At 41.9% G+C, this 26,527-nt stretch overlaps 2 protein-coding genes across 4 annotated transcripts in view; both read right to left on the bottom strand.

Moving 5' to 3' along the window:
* Nucleotides 1-211: 211 nt before the first annotated feature.
* ARL6IP1 (ADP ribosylation factor like GTPase 6 interacting protein 1) lies at nucleotides 212-6,666 on the bottom strand. 2 transcript variants are annotated; one of them, XM_042037274.1, is made up of 6 exons: nucleotides 6,577-6,666; nucleotides 4,964-5,097; nucleotides 3,207-3,326; nucleotides 2,240-2,357; nucleotides 1,510-1,594; nucleotides 212-1,284 (listed from the first exon to the last, which is right to left on the bottom strand). In XM_042037274.1, exons 1-6 carry the CDS (start codon nucleotides 6,610-6,612, stop codon nucleotides 1,166-1,168), a joined length of 612 nt encoding a protein of 203 aa, XP_041893208.1. In that variant the 5' UTR covers nucleotides 6,613-6,666; the 3' UTR covers nucleotides 212-1,165. The 2 variants fall into 2 exon arrangements, with proteins under 2 accessions (XP_041893208.1, XP_041893210.1); XM_042037276.1 differs by lacking the exon at nucleotides 6,577-6,666 and adding an exon at nucleotides 6,165-6,191.
* A 5,226-nt stretch (nucleotides 6,667-11,892) lies between these two features.
* SMG1 (SMG1 nonsense mediated mRNA decay associated PI3K related kinase) overlaps nucleotides 11,893-26,527 on the bottom strand; it is a 59,450-nt gene continuing 44,815 nt past the window's right edge. For both annotated transcript variants that reach the window (XM_042036778.1, XM_042036777.1), the window contains 21 exons: nucleotides 26,245-26,383; nucleotides 26,048-26,157; nucleotides 25,212-25,430; nucleotides 24,592-24,782; nucleotides 23,772-23,944; nucleotides 23,113-23,392; nucleotides 22,122-22,394; nucleotides 21,759-21,993; nucleotides 21,218-21,444; nucleotides 19,915-20,065; nucleotides 19,633-19,822; nucleotides 18,938-19,407; nucleotides 17,812-17,949; nucleotides 16,829-16,981; nucleotides 16,316-16,495; nucleotides 15,871-16,098; nucleotides 15,235-15,446; nucleotides 14,927-15,033; nucleotides 14,039-14,218; nucleotides 13,808-13,914; nucleotides 11,893-13,146 (listed from right to left, as the gene is read on the bottom strand). In XM_042036778.1, the coding sequence (XP_041892712.1) occupies nucleotides 13,069-13,146; nucleotides 13,808-13,914; nucleotides 14,039-14,218; nucleotides 14,927-15,033; nucleotides 15,235-15,446; nucleotides 15,871-16,098; nucleotides 16,316-16,495; nucleotides 16,829-16,981; nucleotides 17,812-17,949; nucleotides 18,938-19,407; nucleotides 19,633-19,822; nucleotides 19,915-20,065; nucleotides 21,218-21,444; nucleotides 21,759-21,993; nucleotides 22,122-22,394; nucleotides 23,113-23,392; nucleotides 23,772-23,944; nucleotides 24,592-24,782; nucleotides 25,212-25,430; nucleotides 26,048-26,157; nucleotides 26,245-26,383 (4,041 nt within the window). In that variant the 3' untranslated portion in view covers nucleotides 11,893-13,068. The remainder of the gene's footprint in view (nucleotides 13,147-13,807; nucleotides 13,915-14,038; nucleotides 14,219-14,926; nucleotides 15,034-15,234; nucleotides 15,447-15,870; nucleotides 16,099-16,315; nucleotides 16,496-16,828; nucleotides 16,982-17,811; nucleotides 17,950-18,937; nucleotides 19,408-19,632; nucleotides 19,823-19,914; nucleotides 20,066-21,217; nucleotides 21,445-21,758; nucleotides 21,994-22,121; nucleotides 22,395-23,112; nucleotides 23,393-23,771; nucleotides 23,945-24,591; nucleotides 24,783-25,211; nucleotides 25,431-26,047; nucleotides 26,158-26,244; nucleotides 26,384-26,527) is intronic.

The raw sequence follows: 26,527 nt of genomic DNA on the forward strand, positions 1-26,527 counted from the left end.
AGGTGTGAAGCACCCAACCCTGTGTCCGTGTGTAATACAGCTCCGGGATACCGAGCCCTGTCACCGCTTGGTTCACACATCCAGGATCTCTCCCACCTCCCGGCACTGCCAGCTCAGCTCAGCACCTCCCCAACCCTTCCCAGATCTCCTTCTTGACTGAAAAATGCATTGATGCCTTTTTCTGTACATTCACAAAGAGCAAGGCTTCAAGTAGTTTCTCTTTAGTCTGTATTTACCTATTCAACAGTTACAATGGACACTGAAGAGAGTTCACTTTAAAACAGTAATCTTTTAAAACATTAACACAGGTTTTAGCTTTTTAAAGAAAAAAAGTTCAGTTTTAAAAAAGGAGGGAGAGGTCATAGAAAAGCACAAACAATTCAGGCTTATTTACAGAGTCAAACTCAGCATATTCAGAGTGATTTTGTATACAGGCAGACAAACATTCATAAAACCAGATGTGCTACAGGGCTCCACGACAACAGCAGTTTCCAGAACAATCAGCTGTTAAGGTTACACACACCTCCACTCATTTTCTACAGTCTCAGTGCAATGAGTTTACACTACAGCTAAATAACTGAACTACAAATTTATATATTCTGGACCCCTACTCAACACATTCTCAGGTACATGCAGCCAACAGAAGCAAACAGATTCAGTGAGACAATGGAACCACTTCTGCCCCCATTTTGGATGTGGACCCTCAGCTATGGCCATTCTCACTCAGCTCATTGTCCTCCTGCCACCAGGATCAGTAGTAACAAGCCTCCAAAAAGCATCAACCTTCAGAAATGCCTTTCACACTTGCTGCAGCCGCAATCAGTGATCAGCAAAACTAACAGTAACAGAAATACCATCAGGCATTACAGCTCTGCTGTTGGGATAGTTATGCACAGGGTCTCTCAGTTTGATGAGACACTGAACAAGCTCCATACACCAAAGGAGAGGATCTTTCAGACAGGACCAGCTCCAGGCTGCAGAACCCTACTCAGCACAGCAAGAGACAAACCCACAGCAGTTGCTGGAGTGACTTTTTCACTTCATCAGGGAGCCAATTAAAAAAAAAAGTCAGTGAGCAATACAACTTCTATTGTCTTAATTATACATTAATTCTCAACACTGTTCCCAAGAAAACCTTTTACTAGAGTGAACAGCAGTTAAGTCTTCATTCATTCTTCTTTTCCTTGTGCTTGAGAAGTTTGTTGATCTCCCTTTTCGCCATTCCAATGTACTTTGTGATGATCCCATGTTGGTTTAGTCCAGGAAACAGCAACAAGAAACTCACTAGAGAGGAGAAAGAAAAAAAAGAATTAATACTCCATTAACAAGCTTCTATCACTCCGCAGTTCTTTGCTTCTCTTAAAACCCATCAACTGCTTGAAAAGAGAAAAACATAACCCTGCAACAAAAACACCCCACCACACTTAATCAGAAATGGCTGCTACCAGTCTCAATCCATTTCAGGCAGCTAACAAAAAAGTTCCTTGTTTTTTGCATGCTCACACTTACCAATAAGATAGGTCAGAAAGAGATTGTGAACTTGCTGTCCAATCCAGGCAACCACAGCAAGAGTGAAGAGCATGGTCATGAAGTACTAAAAAGTGAAAAGGGAAGAGTTACCACAAACTCGTTGGGGATTCTCCCTTCCCTTCAGTATTTGGCACTACTTCAACATTTAAAACTAACTCGAAGCTTTCTGGCTCTTCCACACCTGATACCTATGCACATGTGTGTTAAAATTGAGATTACAGGATTACCTGTAGTTGTACGTTCTCACTTATTTTCAGACCATCAGCTGGACAGGATGCTCACTCTTTTTTGCGCAGATATCCCTTAGTGCCAGACCGTGCCATCCCCACACACTGCACCCAAAGCTGGCTTGGGGACAGTGGCTCAGTAGCTCATGTACCAGCTGACACACTACTAGAGATACACTGCTTTGGACAGTTTATGCACACTGGAAACAGCCTGTTTCCAAAAATTTACCTATCCAGAGAAATTCAGTGTTCCTTTATCTTATTATCACGGGTATGCTCCTAAACTGCACAGGACTGCAAGTTTTTAAGTTTTGTACCTTGCCACTCCAGGTCTGAATAAACGTGTGACCAGTACCAAGTCACAGCCAGAACTGCCAGGTCTTGGTTTGGAACACCAGTTCATTCAGTGCTAAAACACTTCAGACAAAGCTAAATCAAACAAAATCTTAAGACAAAAGAGATTAATTCCTAGAACTCAATACCATTTTAGGCTTTTCTTCCTTCAGAGTGAAGAGACGCTTCCACCAGCCAACAATCCGGCGACGAGATTTCACCAGGTTGCTGCAGATCTCATGAAACCTTTGCTGCTGTTCCGTGGTCCTTTTATCAGAGGGAGGGAAAAAATACAGAAATAAGAATTCAAGGTTTAATTTAAAATCTTAAAAAATCTCTCATGGCTTTTTTCTAGCAGTAAAAATGTATCCAGTGCTTATCCTGGCATTTGCTTTGCTTGGTTTGATACCTCCAATTGAGCACTGCAAGGGAAGTGCCCAGGTAATCTTCCTGTATACTGACTCCATTAAACTGCCTCCCAAAGAGCAACCAACCACATTCAAACCAAAGACTACTGATCTTAATCTGATACCAGTGTGATACACACAAGTAATCATATCTACATAAGAACATTTGTCCACTAGTCATCTTAAAAATTCACCTTTAACTCAAAATTTAGTTCAAATTAGGTTCTTCTTGAAGTTACTGCTCTTATACAATCCTTGCCCTTTTTCAGACCTGTTTTAATCACAATCACATTCATACTCTTTGCATTACTCTCTCCCTTCATCACGTTTATTGCTGCCTCTTTCCAAACATACAATCAATACTCTTCTACATAATTTTACTTCCTAGTATCTATTATCCATTAATTACTAAAATCTAGTTTAGCAGAACTAACTAGCATGCTTAATGGAGAGTACAGGATGTGCCTACTTCTTCAAAAAATCTTGCTTTTCCAGAAGAAAAGGAACACTAAAGGTATGTTGTAGCATCTTCCAGAAAAAGAATGAAGAACACCTTGCCACTGTCCTCACTTCCTGTATTAAAGAGATTGCTGATTTCCCACTACAGTAACTCTACAAAGTAACCATTTGATATCTGCAAATCAGATATCTATTTTGATAAAGATCATATTTACACTCAAGAAACTGTTTTAATTAAAGCTTTCCTCACCACTTATTAGAGCCAAAGATTCGAGGAGCAAGAGCAGGAACCAGGTAATCAGCCAGACAGAGGAACATAACGAAACAGGAGACACCTGAGAGAACTGATGGGTCCAAATAGTAGATCATCCTGCAGAGAGAAGAGGAATTATTTCTGAATGCTCAAACCACTAAACACTAGACATGCTTGGTCACTTCTTCAGTCTGGCTCAGAACTTCCAATAGTAGACCTACTCTCTTGCCTAACATCACACAAAATTACAAAAAATATATTTTTCTCTTAATATACCAGATAAGAATATGCTACAAGCAAATCAGGTACAAAGTTCAGTAGAAGTAAAAATTCATCGTTATTATTCTGTCAGAAATTGGCACACAGTGAACTTAACACTGATTGAGGGATGAGGATGAGTGAGGGAACACATGAAATAACCAGGCAGAGTAAAAGCTCTAATTTTGTTGTTCAAGTCACAGAACTCAGATCCACTAGAGGCTGTCATTTGCTCTGTCTCTCCTGGGAGAGCCAGCCAAACCTGTTCTGGACAAGAGGCCTTCAATCTCCACTTAGGACAGTGCTGCATTTTCCATATTCAGTTTGCCATCACTCAAACACAGAAGGACAACTGGATAAGAACCAGCTCGTCTCCTAAGAGTCTGGTAACACCCAGCTGGGCCCGCTGCTACTCAACTGTACTTCACAGAACTTCCTGAACACTGAAACAGTAAAAGCAAAGAAAGGACCCAGTCCACAGCAGGGCCAGGTGTTCTGTACATCTGCACAGTGCTACTGTGCTGGATGTTTGAGGTCATTCTGATGAATTCAGAACCTGAAGTAGTTCTGCATTTTCACAAAGTATTATTCAGCACAAAATCTTTCCTGCTATAATCACAGAATTTACAACAGAATACCCTCAACTTCACACAATTACTTACTTTAAAAGTTACCTTTCAGTCTCATTTGACCTCCATTCTCATCACTTCCCCTGAAGACCATAACATTCATATTAGCCAAAAGACCAATCATCCCTGCCTCACCTGGTTCAACATTTATTTTTGTAACTCTTCTCCTTACTGCAGGAACAGATACAACTGCAAAACTGCAGAGCTGGCATGAACTGCTGTCTGTGCAAGGCAGGTCAGGTCATCTTGACTACCATGTTACATAAAGGCACGTCCACGTGCCTCCAGCACCTCCAATCACACAGACAACATCCTCTCACCCTGCTGACTGGAAGTTACCCGCAGTCTTCCTTTTTCCCCTTCCTCAAAAGACATAATAGAGAATGTAAAAAAACCTGAGTTGTGCAAAAAAACCTGAACCTATCCTAAACACCACAGCAACGATGCAGAATAGGGTGTTTCGCCCTATGGAAACAGGCTTTCCATAATGATACTGCCACTGGTGTGGAGGGGGAAAACCAAGGGAGATCATGAGACCTGACTAAGAAGCAGGGTACAAAGAATGAGGGCAGAACATGAATGCACCACGGAAGAACATTCAGCTGAGCACAGTAAAAATCCCAGCAACTACTGCTGGCATACAGCTTTTGCAGAAAGCACTCTGAGCAGGATGTGACTCGTGTTACTTCCTGTTTTCAATACTTCTGTTTTCAATTTCCAACAAAGTTCACATGCTTTAAGAAACAGAACCTGGAGTAAAAGCCTTTCTATGAGACTTCTCTAGATATCTTACTGACTTTCTTAATAGGTTTGGTACCAGCCACGAAGATGCAATGATGTTCCAGGCTCCCTCCAGAAGGTACTTACAGGAAAGAGAAGGAAACAACACTCATCAGTGCCAGAGGAAACCAGGCTCGCTCCCAGCGAAGAACTTTATCGGTCATCAAGATCACCTCTCCCCATCCTTGCAACTGCTCTTCCAAGCTTGCAGTTTCACCAGCCTACACAAAGAGAGAAGAAAACTCCTTTACCAACCAGAGTATCAAATTAATTCACACTGAAGTTGCTAAAAGAAACCCAGCGCAATAATTAAAGATCTCAGTCACCAACCTGAGTAATTAAATTAGTAATAATATTGTGAGTTTTGTACTAAGTTGTGACATTGTAGCAGTGATACTTTAAAACAGTCAAGATCCTAGCAGCATGTATAGGCCAAACAACACCTCCTCCCAGATTGTTTTCCAACAACACCTCCCAAGGTGTTTTCCCCAATCTCCCATTTACCGTACCCCATCCCCCCATATTAGTAGCAAGTTAGGTTCTAAAGCATAGCTAAAGCCTCTCAAGTTTTCAGTGTCAACATCTGGAAAACTGAAACATGAGAACTATTTTAAAATAAATGTATTTTCCAAGACAACTCTACCACAGTAAACTGAAGCTTTCTAGCTGCTGTCCAATGCCAATTTCTTATTATGAGGAAGATGGATAAAGACTCAGAATCCACAGTAAAGTTACCCAACTGATCACATTTGGCCTGCAAAGCAAGTTTTCCCACAAGCTGCCCAAGACAGCCTTTAAATTCCACTTGCTACGTGATTCCTACATTCCTCCCTACACTCTCCTGTAAGGAGGCCCCACCTGTGCTGCCATCAGCTTGTTAAGCAGTTCACCTGAGGTGTTCCACATTTAACAGAGCTTAACAGTCTCCCCCCGCAGTGGGATATGGCATCTCAGAGATTACAAAACTCAGGTAACCGTGAACAGAACCGACTGCTGCCCAAGCAGTAAGAAGTGAAAAGTCATGAAGGCACGCATGTCTTGAAGACACGTTTCACTCTCAGCTATGTGCTACACTTAATTCCAATTAGAACTCCGACACCACCACAATAACAAGGACAATACCGTTCCGTGGACTTTCCGCGAACTCTGGAGCTTCGCTCCAAGCTCTGAGCTCCCGGGGCTGCTCCCCGAGCTCAGCCTGGGTGTGCAGCACCGCAGCGCTCAACCAGCCTCTGCCCCTACACAAGCTTTTAAAGCGATTTTCCCATTTCCCACGGCAGCCGCTTACCAGTTCAGGCATAACTATATATATATCTCCTTGTGTTTAGTTAACTATTCAAGCCTACTTTGGCACATTTAGTTAAGCTGATCACCCAGAGCCTGCCGCTGTCCCGTATCGCTGCGGCTTCACATACAGACACAGACTGACACAGACAGACAGACGCATTCGGGGTAACGCCAAGCGTTCCTGGGGGCTCCGGCCCGCGAGCAGCAGCGCAGCCGCCGACCCCGCGCCCCGGGCCCGCAGCGGCCGCCCCGCGCGCGGCCCCGCCGAGCCCACAGCGAGCCCCGCGGGAGCCAAACCGCGTCACACAGCGCGGGGCCGAGGCGGCCCTCGCCAGCCACCGCTGCGGGCACGGCGGGGCAGGCCCAGCTCCCCCGGCAGGCCCGAGCGGCCGCCAGCCCCCGCCCGCCCTCACCAGCTGGTAGGCGCTGTTGTTGTCCCCCTCCGCCATCTTGCGCCACTCCCGCACCGCCGCCCGCCGGCCACGCCCTCCCTCGCCACGCCGCGCCGCCTCCTTTTATAGCCTCCGCGGGCCGCCCGGGCACTGTGATTGGCCAGCCCCGGCGCCGCGCCGGCCGCCGGTTGGCTGCTGCGGTTCGAACGGCGCGCGGCGTGCGCGCGCCCCCTGGCGCGCCGCAGTGCGGCTGAGGCGGGGCCGGGCCCGCGCCGTGAGGGAGGGGCGGCTCCCGGCACCGGGGCACTGAGGGCGGCCTGGCCAGACCGTCACACCGTGAGCTGGGTTGGAAAAGATCTCCGAGTCCAGCCTGCGACCGAACAGCGCTTTGTCAACTGCGCCATGGCACTGAGGGACACACGTCGAATCTTTCCTTAAAACACCTCCAGGGACGGTGACTGTACCACCCCCCTGGGCCGCCCGTTCCAATGTCTAATCACTCTTTCTCTGCAGAAATTCTTCCTGATGTCCAACCTAAACCTCCCCTGGTGCAGTGTGAGACTATGTCCCCTTGTCCTGTCACTCGTTTCCCGGGAGCAGAGCCCGACCCACACCCGGCTCCGGCCTCCTGTCGCTGCTGGGGTCCCCCCGAGCTCCCTCTCCTCCCGACAAAGCCCCGGTCCCGCAGCTGCTGCTCCCCACACCGGGGCTCCGGCCCTGCCCAGCTCCACTGCCCTGCCCAGCTCCCCTGCCCTGCCCAGCTCCCCTGCCCTGCCCTGCACTTGCTCCAGCCCCTCAGTGTCCGTTCGGAATGAGGGGCCCGGAGCTGGACACAACACCCGAGGTGTGGCCTCGTCAGGGCCCAGCACAGGGCAAATTCTGTCGCTAACATCAAAGCCCAGCAACGTGTTTTATTTCCTTCAGAACTTGCGGCAGCATGGGAATAAACACAGGTGAAAGGCACTGGGATATAAATATTGTTTCTGACTCAGCTTTCTAAATGCTTTAGGCACGTGTGCTAATGAGCTTAATCACTGTGCCCAGGATGCAACACAAGGCTATAAATGAGAGCAAAGAAAACATCTCAGGCACCAAAACTGCTCTGGCACCAGCTTGATGGAGACAAAAAAAGAGAGAAGTACTGAGAAGGACACTGTAAAAGCAAACATATGTCCGTCCTGGTTTTGTCTTTCACAGGGTGCTTCTCACTACTCTAGAATGTATGTAAAGAACAGATTCTATACTGAGTAACTTTCAAATTCATCCACATGCTGGTAAAAGCTAACAGTATTTTCGGGTAATATTTTGTGGAGTTCACTCTCAATATCTGTTAAATTTTACCACAGCAAAGCTCACACAAAAGGTGATTTCATAAGGAAGTGATGCCAGCAGTAATTTTATTCGTCTTTTAAGAGTATGCAGCCATACAGAAGCATGACCTCATAGCAACCTTCCAGTGTCTGAAGGGGACCTACAAGGAGAGGGACTGTAGTGACAGGACAAGGAGTAATGGGTACAAACTGAAAGAGGAGAAATTTGGGATAATATTAGGAGGAAATTCTTTACTGAGGGTGGTGAGGACAGGTTTGCCCAGGGAGGTTTAACCCTGGGAAATGTCCCTGCCCTTAGCAGGAGGGTTGGGACTAGATGGAGTTTAAGGTCCATTCCAACCCCTCGGCATTCAGTGATCCTATGATGCATTACAGTGCCTGGGGATATTTACAGTGCCCTGCAGCAGCACTGCTCTATCTGATACCATCAGCCAGCTCCTGGTTTCATCCATTTATATGATTCTCACCACAAAAACCCCAAGCACTTACCAGTGGAAAAGTATCTCCAGCCTGTCCCATTCACCATCCTCCAGCCAGTTTTTCAAACACTAGCTCCCAAATCAGGCACCCTTGCAGCTTTTCTCCTGCAGAGGTGCCTTTCCCTCCTGTTAGGTGCTGCTCCGTAACTCAGAGGGGCAGAGGGACAGGTGAGCACTGCTGGGTGCCCTCAAACCCAGCAATGCCAGAGGGACCATTGCACTGCGGAGCACAGGACGGGGCAGGGCCCTGCCACCCGCCCACTCCTCCCTCGCTGAGCAGCCAGGCCCTGTGAGGCACCACAAAAAATTAAAAACTCTGTGCCTACATGTACGTGTCTTTAGAAATCCCACTGTTAAAATCTCAGCCCTGCTGTAGGAGGCAGAGGATGAGCAGTAGCTCAGGCCCCCTCCTGTGCCTCACCTGCACCCAACTGCTTTGCTTGCCTCAGTGCATGGCACAGACCATGCTGCAATGGCATCGATTCTACCTGCACCAAGATTCTCTCTTAGCAGATACACAGAAAATTAGATGCCCAAGCTGGCTTCAAAGCACTTTTAAAAGGGGCAATGTAATTGCTCTATGCACTTAGAACAGACACACAAAGTCTACATATCGAGCCTCCACCCTTTCAGCATACCTAACACACATTTGTTATGCTATTAATAAAAAATTAGCCTGATGAATGGCAGAATTGCTCTAATCAGCTATGCATTTATGTACACAGCAGTAGTTGTAGATAATATCTGTAATTTCAATGAAATTCTTTCGCTAAAATATTAACAGTATACTCATAACTTTTCCACTAAAGGAAAAAATGCATTTTATAATTTGGGGCCATGTTAACAAACACACAGATGGCAGGTGTCACCTCAAACTTTTTTCCCCAGTCAAATTCTTTAATGCATAAACTCAAAAGAAAAAAAAAGGCCTTTGAAGTACTTGAGTGTACTAAACCAGAATAGCTAATGTACCAGGCACAGAACATACTGATGAGTAATTGAAATAAATTAACCTTAAAGACTACAGCACTTAGAAAAACAGAGCTTTAACTTCTCCAACTCTCTCTGCTATTTCTGAAGGAATATGTTTATATGGTGTTTCTCCTACAGATACCCCAAAGCCGTTAACAGGGAAATTACCATTTGATCAGTTTACCAGAGTAGACAGCACTGACTGTCACCAATGCTTTTATAAAGACTGCACTCATCTTTTCTCAGAAAACTAGTTCCTTCTCTCTGATTTATGCCCAATTTATAAAGGGGACTTGAGTCTTTTACAGGCACTTGAAAAATTAGACAAATCATTACTATTTAAACAGGCTAATCCTTGAGGGCAAAACTAATTGTTGCAAAGCAAAACCAGACCATGAAGTCCCTACAAAGTACAAAACTAATTTCTGTTAACTTTATAGATCTGCTACATTTTCAATCTGTTGTATTGACAGTACCATTATCCTACCAAAATAATCTAGGACACCACTAATGACTCCAGTTTAGCACATCCCAGCAACCCATTTGGCAGAGCCCTGTTCACATCCTGCCTTTAGACAAGGGGAGAAGGCAGAGAGGCAAACTAGAAACTCCATTTTCAAAGGGTCAAGAGCATCTCAACCACGAGCCTACAGAATTGTGAGGGGGTAACAAAACTGCTGAACATATGCAAATTCGGCTCTGAAAAACTACTTGGTTAACATTTACTGCAGGTAAGCAGCCAACAAAAAGTTGCCATCAGTTGAAGTGTTTGAACGCTGTAGCTTCAGCTGGTTGGTATGTATTTAGAGAGGTGACTCTAGACTTGCATTATTTGAGGTGTGCCTCACTGCAGAGAAAAGTAAACACCAGTTTTACTGAAAATAAAGGAAATACCCTTATGTCTTTGTAAGAAACATCTTTTAAGAGAATGTAACTAATGCAGTCTTATTTAGTATGCAGGGTGTGTACGCAGAATCTGAATTTCAGGTTTCACCAAGACTGTACCAACCTCCCATGCTGTCACCATTTCCAAGAAAAATGTGTCAGCACACAAGTCGACAGTGAGAGTCCCACTAACTGCTGCACACCTGAGCTGTCTCCTCTGCATTAGCTGCGCAAATTGAAGTCTCTAATTTGGGGTTTGGTTTGTATTTGTTTGTATCAGGCACTTTACTCTTCCCTGTAATATTCACAACCACACAGTTTTGCGTGCAAGGAAATTAAAAATACATATTCATTTTTATTTTTCAAAACTTTATTAAATTACGCAGTAAGAACCCATCTCCACACAAGTGTTTCATTTCTGGATGGCAGAGGTATAATACATGAGCCACAGGTGAGTGCATTACCCCTCCCTTCCCCCCAGCTTCCAAGAAACAAAACAGCAGGTACAACACACTCCTGTCACTACACTTCTCCAACAGATTGTTCATAAGGTTATTTTAACTGGAGAAAAATGAAAAGGACCAACAGTGTCAAGTGTCTTGTTCTGCATATGAATGTTCTTCACTGCAACATTCCAACAGCTCTTCCTGCGCCGCGCGTGGCAGAGGGCCAGAAGCAGGGGCAGCAGAATGCGTTTGCACGGGTACTGTTAGATGCAAAGCCTGTGACTTCCCTAGAGGTAATCAGGCAATCAGAGTGCAAGGAAGGCCATATGACTGTTGAAAACTCTTACACTTCAAAGTGCATGTCCACAAAAAATTGGCAACAGAGGAGAAAGTGAATTCTAAGACCTACTGCGGAGGCAGAGCAGTCAGCATAGTGCAAATACTGAAAGGAACAGAAGTTTGCCTGGCATTATCCAAAAACCACCAGCCAAGCTTCCTACTCAGATGAACTGCTGCAAACCCTTTCAATTAAATTAATTTTATGCCAGTAGTGGGCTTGGTTCCAATCTTTTAATACTTGGATTTTGACAGAAAAAAATGCTGTATTGAAAGTGTGGTTTTACTCTGAAAAGTGACTAAAATGGCATTAAGGATCTTCCCACATTTTTCAGCAACTGTGCATAATGAATTCACCAAGTTTACAAAAGAGAAAGATTTTATACAGAGCTGCACAAATTCATCTGGGTTCAGACCGCCGGGGTGCATTTCTGCTTCAGCTATCAGCACCTTTGCAATTCTGCAGCTGTAACTGAATTCTGTGGGGTTTATTTGCTCTGGGAAAAGAAGTTGCCTTTTCCTAAAGGTGTCCCACTTAAAAAATGAAGCAAGAAGTCTTTCAGACAACCAGCAGACAAGCAGGACCTTGATCTAAGTAAGATGATGCCATTTTTAGAGAGACTTTTCTGACCATAATCACACTTTGAGAACTGATTAAAAAAAACCTTGGAAGATTCCCTATGGATGCATTACTGAACAACCATCTATAGAAGAAATATGGCAAAGGAAAACTACTTTGCAGAAATCTTTACAGATCGAGTTGAACAAAAATTTGAGAGTCCTTCATTTCTTGGATTATATGTATACCCCTGTGAAGTGAAGCACTAGAATTTACAAGTGTGAACTAAAAGGATTAGGAAAATGAAGTAAAAAGCATATCACTCTACCTCCACCAGAACATCACTTTATTGTTTATCTGTCATCAACAATGTAAAACTCTACTAGATACTCTATCCTGGTTTTTAAAAAGGTAAAGATTACATTGGATTAGCTACGTCGTACGAAAGAAACTACAGCAATCACAGTAGAATGAGATTGGAGGGACAATTTGAATTACAAAAAAGTGTACACTGCAAGCAGAGGGAAGTGCACATTAAATCAAATGCCTGTAGGAATCATTACTTTTAAATGCACAGTGACAATTTTGAGAAACTGTACATAATAGAATCACAAAAATGACTTTAAAATAACCAAAATTACATTTTGCATTTGACCATCCAACTCATAAGTTATCATTGATGTTCTATATTTTCAGTGTTTTTGGAAAAATTGTTTACCAAACAGAATTTAAGTCGTTAATTTGACTAAACTGTGAAGCAGAAGGATTGAAATAAAAAGTATATTGGAAGTACGCCTAACCTACAAGAATAAGCCAAGAGGGGTGTATGCAAGGAGAGGCTGGGAGGGAGGAGTGAAAGGAAAGAGGAAAGGGAGAAGAGAACAAAGGCTTTTTCTTCTATCTCAGAAGTTCTTCCAATGCAGCATGTATCTGATGTACAGCTCTTTGCTTTCAGTCCATTTCTGAAGTTTACATTTTGTAGCCTTTTCCCGTACTAACTGGTCAACTCAACCAGCACTGCTGCCACGTAACAAGAGGAACAAGAATCTGAATGCATCAAATCTGCCCTTGCTGTGATTTCTTCATGGCCCCATTTTTCTGTTTTTCTTTGAACAGGGTTCGGTGTTTCCTGAATTGTTCACAGGGTCAGGTGGAATTGAGTTCCAAATCACTCTGCGGTTTGTAGCATCCTGATTTCTTTCTGCAGCTGACCCCCAGACACGTTTGCAGTTCTTCCGCAGCAGAAAGACAAACCGTGTTGCTCAAGCGGTGAGCGTTCACCCTTGACCGTGGGGGTTGCAGACCATTGTGTTTAGCTTATCCCTGAGTGCAGCTATCATCCTGCAGGATTCACTTCCCAGTGCACCGAGATTTCCTAGGTTTCCTCAGATTAAGCCCCAGTATGCATCACCACCGACTGTGGTGCGGCTACGGATGCCTGAGGCCGAGTTGATTCTGGTGGATGTCTGACCTCGCTGAACCAGACTGATCTGCTGTCTCCCTACTCATACCCAGGCAGTCCAACCTTCATACAGCTGAGCCAAGTTATCTAGATTAGTTGCTTCCTTAATCACAAAGTCAACCTATTAAAAAGGTCAAACAAGGAATTAAAAATAAGCTAGAATTTTAAAAGTGTTTTAAGTGATCTTAGAATTTACTGTTGAATGTCACCTGCAAATATTTCACTGAAAAAATCTAAGATAACTGTAGACATAACTTTGTGCAGTCCACACAAGAAACAGGAAGCTGTACTGCAAAAAAAGATCACACATCATCTCATTCACAGCCCCTATCTTGAAAGCAGCCACAACATTCTCAAATAGATGGGGACGAGTGCGTCCCCTGACTCTGTTGCCCAGAGACAGGAGTGGTTGTGTTATGTTAGTGAACACAGGCAAGTTCTGGCCCTTGGGCAGCTGTACGGATCCCGTGTTCTCCCTGGCTATCAGCAGCTGTGGAACAAATGTTAGCTTACTGACAGACAAAAGGCAGTTTTATCTAATTCGTGGTTTTACATAAACCTCCCACGTGAAAAACAAAAGATTATGCTAGCAAAAAATAAGAAAAGAATGCAGCAATACAAGGCAGCAGCAGCCCTGATTTGCACTGGAATAGCTCACACCTCCAAAGGAACCCCCATTCACAACAGGGTTTCAGTCCTGAAGGCCCACTTCAGCATACACACCTGCTAATTACCATGTATTCAGTGCAAGGACCAGTACTGGCACTTTACTTTGAACTCACCTGTTCAGCCACAGACATTCTCCTGTTGGGATCCACATCTCGGCCCTCTAACTTGGCTTTGACCCGCTTCCACACGCTAACTGCGTAGGAATTCCTCTCCTGCACGGCTACAGGTACAAAATGAAGTTAATTCAACTTGACATTCCCACACAGAAACCCACTGAGGTAGTTTTTTTGGCTGTTGTTTTTTTCTAGGGGTTTTTTTTTTTTTTTAATAAGGTTTGTATTTACCTTTTCCTGTTTTAGGGTCCCTGGCTGTCTTTTTGGGACTACAAGCAACACTTTTGCCAGTTCCTGGGACTGTGTTTGGAGGAGTATCTGCTGATGTTGCAAGATTTTTCTGAATTAGCTTTCTTGCATTCTGTGACATCACCTCTGGCTGAGTTTTCTGCCCTGTATTGCTACGCACAGCTGTAAAGAAAGTTTAAAAGTGCTTAAAGTCTCCAAAATAATAGCATGTTATAGAGGCAAGAAAAAGCACAATTAAATGCATATCAAATAGACCTATCAGTTTTTCAGAACAAATGCATTTTAAATTCTGCACCGATTTTCAATCTATTTTCTAATTTCTTTCACTTCATAAACAAGAAGTGTTATTCCACCGCTAAGAATTTATTTATATTAAGCAAATTTTTATTGCCTCTCAACCTCTATCATTCATAGGACAGTTGTGAAAGGCAATTCTTGCTCTTGCTAGAAATTATAAACCTGCAGCCTAGTCCAAATATTGACAGCAGAGTAATCCTTTAAATGGAAAGGATTTCTCCTGAGAAATGTTATTCATGCTTTTAAAGTAATGAAAACTTTGCAGACATGAATGCTTTTGTAGGGTTTCCAGATTAATTCCTAAGTCACCATAAATTTTAATACTAATTTCAACAGAAATCACAGTTCAGTTGATACATGTGACAATGCTTTCTGTGTATTTTGGGTGTTGTGGGGTGAACACAGACCTCAAAGGCTATGCTCAAGCAGTCACTGTATGATGAATTACTTGAATTTTATAGGCTTTTATAATCTTACAGAAATTGTCTGCATTTCAAAATTCATTAAGAGCTATGGTCCCCTCTCCAACATAATTTCCTGGTGCTTTCATGTTTGTACTTTTGCAAGTATTACCTGCAGCAAAGGTTGGCTGATATGTAGCAGCTGAAGTTGGGCTGGAGCATTCATTTGCTGTATCCGTGACTAAGGGTGATGCAAACCCCACCAGATTATTGTAGACACTGGGAAACAATGGAGTTGATAAATATTCATACAACTACGTGACTTACTGAAAACTCAAAAATTAAATTAATTCAAATTTTGCAAAGATATTTCTGAGTTCTAAGACAATCATCAAGTATGTGCCCCGTGATGTGTTCCTGCTACATGAAAGGAGTTATGCAAAATGCCTTTTCTCACCTGAGACGAGGTAACTTTCTTACCTTTGGCTCTGTGTTTTTAGTTCTTTCAAGGTGGGAGTTATTTCCTGCAGCATTTCAACATGTTCCTGACTGCGGACTTGACCCATAACCTGAACTAATGTAAACAGAACTGTCTGAATATTATCTTGCCACGATTTATATTCGCCCAGGAACTGCCTAACACTATTGTCATAGGGAACATCTTCACCATCTGCCAAAGCCGCTTCTTCATCCTGTAACCAAGATGGGCAAAAAGGTCAACTGCTATATTTTGGCTAAGAGAATAAAGCTGAGCATTTCTGAGCCCTTTCAGCCCCTCAGTTTCTCATGTGAATTTTCAGAAGTTACATATCAAGAAAATAAATTTTAAAATGATAAATTTTTTTACCGATTAAGAACCTAGAGGACTTATAAACACAGTGTTTATAATAAACTGTCAAGAGAGATAAAATGTTCAGTTCAACCAAAGCCTGCTAAGACTAATGCTAGAAAGCTCTATGAATTCCTAAACATGAACGTTATGCCTTGAACTCCATATGCATAAGCACATTTTACTGTTTCTAGATACTTTACAAAGCACAAAGCTACAACTGTTATTTTTCTTTAACTGTATTAACATGGGCTTGAAGAATAAATTTAAGGATGTTTCAGGAGTACCTTTGCCATAGCTTTCAGTAGATGTTTGACATCTCCAAGTTGTCTGTTATGACCCGTGAGCACAGTTTTAATACTATCCACCAGATTCTGAATTGTTTCACAAACTGTTTCTATTTGCTGTTCTCTTTCTGTTTGTACTGTTCTCTGTGTAGATATCTCCTGGGTCAACTGCTTGTGAGCTGAGTGAAGCCATTCAGAGCTGCCAATAGGATGTTCAAGACCAGTGCCCTAAAAATAACAGAAACATTTCTTTATCTGTACCCTGAGATAAAATTCACTTCCTGTATAGACAGCACTGCCAAGTGCTTAGCAGCTGACAGCATAAACTCTGTAGCCACACTCCATCTGAAGGTGTACATAACACTAACTGGGACTGGAAGACAGAACTGAGAACTCCCTGCAGCGATTCTGAACCGTTTCGTGTTCTGCTGTGCCCTTTACTTACCACTCTCTGCAGCAGGCGAAGCTCCAGGTCAGACACGGAGCTGTTGAACTGGGATGCAAAGGAGCACATTTGTTGGCAGCGTTTGAGGAGTTCAAACAATGCAGCATCAAGATTTAAGGCTTCTGCTGTTCTTGTACGTAAGCTTTCAAAATGAATGATATTACTGCAAAGGAAAGTGACCTGAAAAATCAAAGCAAGAGTGAGAAAAATTATTCCATTTCAACTGTCTATTAGACAAACAGCATTTATTTTCATGTCCTTTGAAGTGAGAATTTTAAACACACAGCTACTGCTCAGTTACAGGAGCAGTATCATCCCAGGGTCATCCAACCCTGCAGCAATTCTCACAAAGATTATTCCTATTGCTTTCCAGTGGGATTCCCAGAAGTGTTTGGTTATCTATATTTGCTCTGTAGATGCAGAGCAGAAAAATATCTTCTACATAAACCTTGAGCAGGAAATGAAGAGTGAACACACTTATGGAGTCAAGAGTACTGTACTTATCTGCAGTACCTGACTTGCTCTTTGACTTTCTTTCAGTACGAGGTTTCTTCTTTCAGCTATAGTGGCATCAAAATCTTGCAAGACTGGGGCCAGTGCAGGATTAGCACCTCCTGCCCATTTTAAACGCTGCTCAATACTTGCTTCAAGTGCTGCTAGTTTCTCCTGCATTGGGGAAGAAAAAAACCCACACAGATAATTCATACTGCTATACACCATTCTAAGCCTGACTTTAAATAAATTATGCACATGTAACACACGCAGACACATTCTTACACCCATATATGTAAAATACAGTGGTACTCATGATTGGCAAAGGTTAGTTTATGCTGTTTAAAAGTTTATTTCCAGTACACATCACAACTGGATTTGATTGTTATAGAAAGTCTACCTACCTAAATTTTAGCTCACCAAAAAAAATCAAAAGTAATCAGATTTCTAGACTAAGAATTATATAACATCATAGGAGTCCTCCACTGTTTCACAAATAATTCAAGAAATTAATATAGACAGTACCTTCACAACTAAAAAAGGGAATTAAAATTCAGGAAGCTAAGCAGTATTTAACAAACAATTAAACATTCCATATTACTGGCACCAAAGAAATCTAAAATAACACACAGAATACTTCATTTGCCCAGACCTACAAAGGAAACTTCTGACATTTAGCAGCAAAAGCAATAGTAAGGATGATCTAAGGCAGACAAACTTAAAGGACCATTACCAGCCTTCAGAAAGAAAGGTACTTTCACAGATTTGTATTTTTCTTCAAAGAGATTTACTGCTGTTCCAAAGAGAACATTTTGCATGAGACAGCAAAATCCATCAACCTAACAGCATCCATCAGACAGACTGAAAGAGATCAATGACAACACCTCCACATTTGTGTGCAACAGCAAGCCAGGCAACAGAATGTGAAGGTGGTGGATGCTTCTGCAGTTTGTGTTAGTCAGTTCAGCATGCTGCTCCCCAAACAACCCTCCCCAAAACCATACCTGGACCGTTGCAATGGAAGCTTCAATCTGACTGAGCGTGTGAAGTTTCTTTTTCATGCTGGCTAAAATTGCAGACCGAGGTGGAGGAGTGACAGAAATAGCCTGGGGGCGACTGATGAGGAGATCTTCATGCTGCCACTTTAAGAAAGCAACAGCAACACTCGATTATCAGTATTGCTCAGCACAAAATACTTTGCATCACAAGCAGCAATTGCAGTGCTCTGGTACACTTTGTAAGGGCTGCATGTCAGACAATACCAGCACAGCTCAAAGTTCTACATCATTCGAGAGCATTACATGATACAAGCAGGTGCAAACTGTGTTTTGCTAGCTTGGATGTTTATACCATTCATCAGTCCATTAATTTACTAGAAGCGATTTACACACTTTTTTTGGTCTAAAGGAAAAGCCATCAATATTCAGAAACAATTCACTTGTGATGCATTAAAACCAAGACAATTTTGCTTACCAGTCTATGAAATGGTTCATTAACAGACATGGAGAAAGCCTTGTCCCTAAACCTACAAATCACTATAAAATGAAGATCACTGGTAGTACAACACAATGGATACCAGTGTAAAAGGTACGCAGTGGCATTTATCTAAAGTCTCAGAAGAGCATTTTTCAGGACTGCTACTGCTACTCTTTGTATTTTTTAATGAAGCAAAGAGTGGAGCAAGGAGACCGTTAATGCACTAGAACTTTGAAGAGAAGATACAGATTCAGCAACTCACAACCCTCTGTTCTAAGCCATCTCCTCCCTTGAAGTCATAATCTGTTTGAAAAAAATGGGGAGAATGGGACAGCATTGCTGGTAAGAGTCAGTGAACAAACTATTTTCCAAAAAATGACTTAATTGCTATTGAAAAAAATGACGTGTACTGATTCAAAAGAATTTATAAGTTGCCAAATTTGCTTCTTGTAAAGCAGCCAGTCTTAAAAAAAAGCTAGCAGTAACACTGTTTGCTTATATATTTACAGCACAATAAAAACCAAAATACTTCATCAAGTCCATTAAAATACCTCAGAATTTATTCAACAAAATACCGTGTTTGTTGTGCTCAGACACTGTAACTCACGCTCACTTGCCCCAGCTGGGAATGGCCAGCCTGTGCCAGGCTCTCACCTGGAACATGGCAATGTGCAGCTGCACTCTCTGCAGGCTGGTCTTGCACGAGGAAATGCTGGTTTCCAGCCGCCGCACCAGGTCGTGCTTCTTCCAGGCGGTGTCGTAGGAGCTGGCCAGGACTGTGGCCCTGTTCATCACCAGCTGCGAGAACTTGCCAATCTGGATATTGTGCTCCACAGCTTTCTTGCACAGGTCATCCACAGAAACTTTGCTTTCTGCTCCAAAGTCTTTAGCCTCTACCTGAGCAATGATATCGACACCCAGGGCGCTGATGAAACTGCACAAGGTCAGTCCCAAAGCTTGATTTGGAAGGCCAATTAAAAGCTGCCTCACAAAGTCTGCTGTAAAAGCCTTAATTGGCTTGGCCATTTGATCTTCACTAAAACAAGAGTTCCTGTAAAGGGCTTTCACATTGACAATTTGAACAGGTCCATTTACTGCATTCTGGTCTTCAAGTGAACTGATTCCTTTTAAAGTGAAAGATAATATTTTTGTTATAAACAAAGCATTTGATGCATCCAAAAAAATAATATCTGACTTACAAACAGAGTGAAAGCACAGGAATTCATTTTTAATTTCTGCTTCTTTACCATATATCAAGGGTAAGTTACAACAAAAGTGACCGTTTCACATTCTTCTGATTGGAATGGGAAGTGGATAAAGGCATACTGAATATTTGATAACTTTTTTACCTGACAGCGTTTTAGAAAAGGTACCACAGAGCCTGAAAAATTCTTTAATTGTTTGCAGTCTCTTCAGAAAGAAAATTTCCTCCAGAACTTGCCGATTATTGTCATCATCAAAGAAGTTAACTTGGGTGCTGCGGGCTTCCCTAATTATGTCAATCTTACGCCAAGCAAGAGGTATCTCCATCTTGTTTAGCTGAGCAATGTAAAGGAAATTAATTAGTTTGGTTTTTTTAAAAGTTTCCTAATTCTGACTCAAACAGCACTCCAAAAAGAACAAATCCATACCTTTTCAATCAATAAACCAAATGCAGTTTCCACTTGAGCAAACATTCCGTCAAAAGCTACCAAAAGCATCTGACCAGCTGACATTTTGGGAGTTTCATCAACTGAACCATTTCTTGGCTGAATCAGTTCACCATACTGAGCATGAAGTACTCTTAAAAGGAAAAGAAGAAATAAAATTACATGGTTTTGTTTAGTCCACAATAAATAGAATTTTCTTAAGCTGACTGATCCCACAGATAGAACAGACTGGAATTAAGTTGCATCTGGACAAGGCTTTTCCCACCCTCTTTGCCCCGTTTTCACATGAGTCCCAATGCTGGTCTTACAACAGTGAAGGATATCAAATACAACAGGACTGTACTACATGACCAGCTACAAAGCTAACTTAAAATACAGGTAGAAGACAAAGACTGTACTTTCTATGAGCATGATAAAGTTATGAATAGTTAGTGATGTAAATATCAACTTTCATCCTTGAAAAGCAAGCACTGGTTTTATAACATGCACATTTACAAATGACAGGAGCATGAGTGAAAAGGTGGAGGATGAGGTCTTAAGAGCTGGTTGCTCCTGAAGGGTGGTTTTATCCCCTCCTTCCCATATGTGACTTTTGACCTTCAACTAACCAGCTGAGCAGGCTTGCCAGTGGGCAAACCAGGAGGAAAACTAAACTAAGAGAAAAAAAGTAAATTGTTTTCAACAGGTACAGCAGCCTTCCCTGTACCACTCATTTAGCCACCACAACTGGCCCAAGGGAAACGTCACCGGAAGATTTTGAATTGGCTTAATTGTGTACCAAGCACTTACCCAGAAAGATAGTCCCACACTACAAGATGCACAAGTCTGCCTGTTTGGTTAGGGTTTTGTTTCATTTTGGTTTTTTAATCAAGTCACTGACTCATTAAGCAAAAGCTGCTCATTAAACCTCCTGATGAAGAGTGCCATGGTTACAAGCTCTCCCTTTCACAGGTTCCTCCCACAAACTAATGAACTAGTTCCTATTTTTAGCATCCTTTAACTTCAAATATAAAATCACAACTGCGTATTTTGGAAAAAGTTGACTACCAAAAGTCAGCTTTAGGCAGATGTAAGTTGCCACAGCTCCATATTTCTGTGTATGCATGTGGATAAACACACAAACACGCAGACAGGAAAAAAGTGTACACTTTAGACCCTGCACTCTGCTTAAGGGTATTCTTGGGCAAGAAAAGCCTATATATCAAACAAAAAATAATTTTAGACAAACTAATGTTCTTCAGTCTTCACTCTCTCACACCTGAACTGAAAAAAAAAGGTGATTTACCTTGCAACATCAATGTAATGAGTATGTGTCTCCTCCTCTATACCCATAGCAGCATTTCGTAAGTAGGCTTGGAGACATTCAACCAACGTTTGCAAAGGCACTCCATCAGTTGTTTGCTCTATAAGATTATCCAATTCATGGAGCATACTCTCTAAAGTATACTCTCCTTTCATTAAGCACCTAAGTGCTTCAGGGAAAATGATCTGTCGGAAGTTTGAGTTCAATTCCTGTTGGGAAGAAAGCATGAAAAAGTAAGAAATTTCTCCCTCTCAAAAAGTATCACATGCAACATCTTTTGTCATTTTAGTACTACACCACCATGCAGCACACATTATCTAAAATATAACATCGTGGTGGTCAGCCAAGAGTCCAAAGTCTACTCTTTAATTAACTTTGAAGAAATCAGCAGTCAAGGAGCAAGACTTACAAAAAAATCTCAGCAGCATCATAAACAAACATTTAGCCTGTTAAGGAAGAATCCATTAAGAATGACTTAGCTGAAGCCTTGATGGATGGGGGCAAAAAGTAACAGAAGAATCACCTGAAGTGAGATATATACTCCATTGGCTAAGTGGACAGCTTCTGATGCTTCCATGGGGTTTGGAATATCTAAGTCCTGGGGTACAAGATGACACTGCTTCAGCAGCTGCACAAGGCACGTGACATTCCCACTCATGCTGCAAAGCTCCTCCAGGAACCAGGCTCCATCTCTGGAAGTCAAATCAACCAGCTGCTCTCCAGCACTCGACGCTGCGCCTTCCATCATCAGGTTTCGCCTGGATGAATTGAGACACTTAGACAACACGCCTGCTGTTGCACTCTTGACACAATTCCCTCACTTGACTATTCCTGTGATGTGGTCTCCAGCAGGAGCTCAGGTGGAATCTCCCAGGAGGGAACTCACCTCGTCAGCGCGCACAGAGCGGAGATGATGACGCTGGCCAAGCTCAGCGAGCCCTCCTCGCCGTTCTCGTGCAGGAACACTTTGATGCAGCGCTCGATCTCCTTGAGCTGCTCCTCGCACACAGGCACAGTGACTGCCTCCTGCTTCAGCCGCTCCACCTGCCTGATCAGCCTGCTGTTGATGTCGGCTGCATAGCGCTGCAGGGTCATTTCCGTGGCCGTTATGAACTGACACATGCTCGGAGGCGGCTGAGGAGCATACTGCATTTCATACCTGGAAAGAAAAAGTACACTGACTAAATTTTCCCTTCTCAGGTGGTAAAAGATTGCATTCTGCTCTGTAGGTAGGAAAAATACCAGTGTTTGAGCCATTCCTGTATCACCTAATTCTTATAAACAAGCAGTTGATGACTACCCTAAAGTTGCTTTTATAAAGTCCTGGAATGCACCGTATTTCACACCTATTTGCAAGGACTTTGACAGTTGTCCTTGAGGCAAAGAATGAATACAAGACAAAAAGGAAGGAAACAGGTTTCAGAGTAAATGTTTGAATACAATGTAGATCACCTTAAATATAATCTAAGACAAGCCATAATAATGCTGAAACAGCCTGACTTTAAAAGAAAAAAAGAATCAGAAACCGCTTGAAAATCTAGATTAAAAAATAAAATCTTTCCTTAATTGATTTTTCAATACTAGAAGTTTCTAAAACCTGAAATATCATTACCCTGAAGTCACAAACAGGAATTCTTCATTTGTTCATTTCAGGGCAGTGTTACTTGATTTTCATGTTGAAGTACACAGATTAAACTCTGGAACAGTATTCTTAAAGGAGTTTCTTATATTTACTCCAAATTTACAGAATTACAACTTAATCTTGGTTTGCTTTATAATTTGGTAAGTCCTTGCAAAAGTATGTATTTTAATGATAAAATCAGGGTAGTAGCTCGAAAATTACATTCTTTGAACAATTCGTTATTCTGTCAACTTACTTCCTAAAGACATCCTGACAACGCTCTATTGTCATGTTACAAATGAGTTCTTCCATCCAGGTTTTCCACTGCTCTATTCGGTGCTTCTGAAACACAGCTTTTGGATACTGCAGAGCTACTGTTGCATAGTTGTGCAATTGTTCCAGGCAGCCACGTAACACGGATCTTCTCTGCTGCAGAAGAGCACCAACTTCTCCTTCCAGTTGTTCACACTGACTGATTAGATGGGCCTGGCCTGCATTTTGCAGAAATGCTGTTGCTGGGACATAACTTGGAGGACCTTTCAAGAAAGAAGGTTAAAAATAAAGACATCTCTGAAGCAGACACATTTTATATCATACAAAGACTGAGCATTAACACCTTTTCAAAAATATTCTTTTACTTGTGATAAAGGAAGCATAGAGAATTCATACTGAGAATTTTGAGAGCAAGGTAAGAGAATGTCATGCCCAGATAGGATAAGACAGACAAGTTCCTTCAGACAGCTTGGCACTGAAACCTTCAAATGCTCTAAATCACCCTTCAAAGAAGCCCCTTTCTTTTAATTTATTACATACAGATCCGAAACTTAAATTAGAGGATACTCATAATGCCTCCTGATATTAAACTCAAGTTATTTTCAAACCATTAAAACCACCCCCAGAAATACTATTTTGTACCTAGGTCCATTTGTGTGCTAATTTCTTGGAGCAGACTTGCAAGTTGCGTTGCCTCTAAATTACTGAAGGCAGTTTGGTAATGTGTTATCCACTGCTCAAACTCATTCAGCTTCACCTGGATGGCTTCCTGGACAGCTCTTTGTTGAGACTGCAACTGTGTGTGCTCAGAATACCTGAATTATTGAAGCCACAGAATCAAGTAAGTACTACAAGAAAAGAAATACTTAATACTATAGACTTAATATATTAATACTTCAAACTATAGACTGCAGAACCATACTGAACAATACAACTGTGTTAGCCAGGAAATGAACATGTTCTCGCCAATTACACAAAACTAACAATGTTGCATTATTAATTAATTCTGTTTTCCTACAATACAATTAATGCCTGTGCATATTCAAGCAATTCTGAAATACTTGATAAATTTCATATAACCTTCAAAAATGACTTGAAGAATTAGAAACTGAGATGAAAAGATCTTTGTGCTATTTATCAATAGTTCCCTTATGTGGGTTATTACGATGGGACACCACATTCAGAACATTCCCTCTCTTGCCTTGAGGGTCAAGTGTGGAACTGGGACTAGCACAGGTTATATTGATGGAGTATGAGATGCAGGACATAAATAGGATCATTCAGTAGGAAAAGGTTTTAGTAGTTCTTCTGTACAAGGAATGACCTGCTTACTGCAAGAATAGCTTCTACCCAGCTATTCACTCATACACAGATTTCTAACATTTATCCCATAAGTACATTACTAAAACACCATCTGTATTCTACTGTGGGACTCCTGACAGAATTCCTGGCTCCTCTGTACCTGTGCTGAAGCGTGTGGGAGGGATGATCCACTCCTTCTGCACCTTCCAGAAATTCTATCTCTTCCAGTAGTTTTCCTTGCAACTTTTCTACATCTGTTAACTGCTCCTGCAGGTTCAGATACTCCTCCAAACTACTGTCCAGTTTTGGCAGCACAGCAAGCATTTCATCTCTGTTCTTAAACCAGTTAACCTGCAATCAAGACACAGATGTTAATGAACTGGACTTAATTCAAATTGGTAATACAAAGTAACATATGGCAGAACTTAACCCTTCTACAATGCCATTCATCTAGCACTGCTTCCAGTGCTACAAGTGCCAAATTTTAACGTTCTTTATTTGGACTGCTCTCTAAACATCTATTTTTATTCTCCTAGCCCAAATTCAAGCAAGGCACTAAAACATGTTTTAGAATTAAGCATGCAGAAACTGGAAACAAAATACTTGCAAGTTCAATATAAACACTTCCCTTCATACAAACTCAATTTATCACAATAGAATTCGTGAACTATTGCTAATATAATGACCGTATCTTCCCCCATCCCCAAAATGCAAATAAATGAAATGAAAGCACAGAGGCTACTTTGGTTAAAAAAATGAAAATTACTGTAGTAAACTCACCTTTATCTCAGCCACCCTCGAGGAAAAGAGACTCCGTGTAATATCCCTTTCCATTTCCCTTTTGCTCTGTTTGTTTTCAGCCTGCTGGCCACCACCACCATAGACAGCTCCAGCAAATCCTGCCTCGCCTCCAGCTGTCCAGTCCACCAGTGGATCATAAACAAAGGCTTCCAGCAGGGTAAGCAAAGTCTCTCTCCCACGCCGCATAATGTGAAGGACCTGCATCGTATTTTAAACAGACTCATTCTGATTCTGCATTATCCTTGTAGAATAGTGGGAACTTAGATGCAAAATACTGTACTTGAGTAGGTACAGAAATCCATAATGTGTCCCTAACCACTACAGAGACAGGAAGAACACCACAGTGGGTACAAATGTAGCTAAGCCTGTAGGAACATCACAAAGTCAAGACTGCATTCTAGCCTTCCACATAAACTCTATGCATGAGTCACACACACTTGAGGAGGAAAAATCTCCCTTCTTCAGAGCATTTTTCTTTTTAAAGACAAATCTGTTGTGTTTATACAGGATGATAAAGGAAGAGGGCAAGCAAAACGTCAGAAAAAAAAAAATCAGGAAAAACATAACATTTTAATCTAGAACTGAAAGTCCCCCTTCCATCCTAAATTTTAGTTGTAACACTACTTGCACGTGCATTTATCAGACAACCTCAGGTTTCTTGAACACATACCATAGGATATAGCTAAAGTAAGTCCAATTAAAATCACAGCAGAAAGGTGACAGCTCTATAAACCAGCAGCAGAATGTAGAACAGAAAAGTTCTAAGACAGTATTTGGCCAGTGAAACCCCTCAGTTTTCACATCTCCTACCATACCTGTTCACAAGAAAGCCTGAACACTCCTTCCACTCCTGTCACTCCCAGCGCTGTTTCGATGTTGTGCGTCATCCGGAACGGAACCTTCTCTGGGACCCTGAGGCTCTTTCCTTTAAGATAAAAAATTAAGTTGTTTCTTTTAATTACCAATTAAGGAAACCTTTTATTTGAATAACATAGAGCATTTTTTAAATTACCTTTTTCAAAGCAAACATTATAATCTATGTGGACAACTTCTCCTGTAGTCATATCTATAAGAACATTATCCAGATGTCTGTCTCCAAGACCAATGATGTAGCCAACCATGGACATAACTGCAGTGGATCTTGCATACGACTTAAAAGAGAGTTTCAGGAAAAAATTATTTGTGGGAATCCTCTGCCAACACATTGGACTGACTACCATCTTAAAACATTATTTTAAGTGTAAGTGTAAAACAAATCAAGCCCAACTTATTCCAAGCAGTTTTCTATTTGTTGT

This window comes from Corvus kubaryi, unplaced genomic scaffold (assembly GCF_017639235.1).
Source record: "Corvus kubaryi isolate FWS band 111438036 unplaced genomic scaffold, C.kubaryi_AGA036_p1.0 37387, whole genome shotgun sequence".
Lineage (NCBI taxonomy): Eukaryota > Metazoa > Chordata > Aves > Passeriformes > Corvidae > Corvus > Corvus kubaryi.

What these genes read in the sequence shown, in the direction of transcription:
- ARL6IP1 (XM_042037274.1), bottom strand. Translation starts at nt 6,612, where the DNA reads ATGGCGGAGGGGGACAACAACAGCGCCTACCAGCTG. An exon ending in GTTGTTTCCTTCTCTTTCCT is followed by an intron (nt 3,327 to 4,963) that starts GTAAGTACCTTC and finishes TTCTCTCTGCAG; the next exon opens with GATGATCTACTATTTGGACC. An exon ending in CTTTCTGACCTATCTTATTG is followed by an intron (nt 1,285 to 1,509) that starts GTAAGTGTGAGC and finishes TCTCCTCTCTAG; the next exon opens with TGAGTTTCTTGTTGCTGTTT.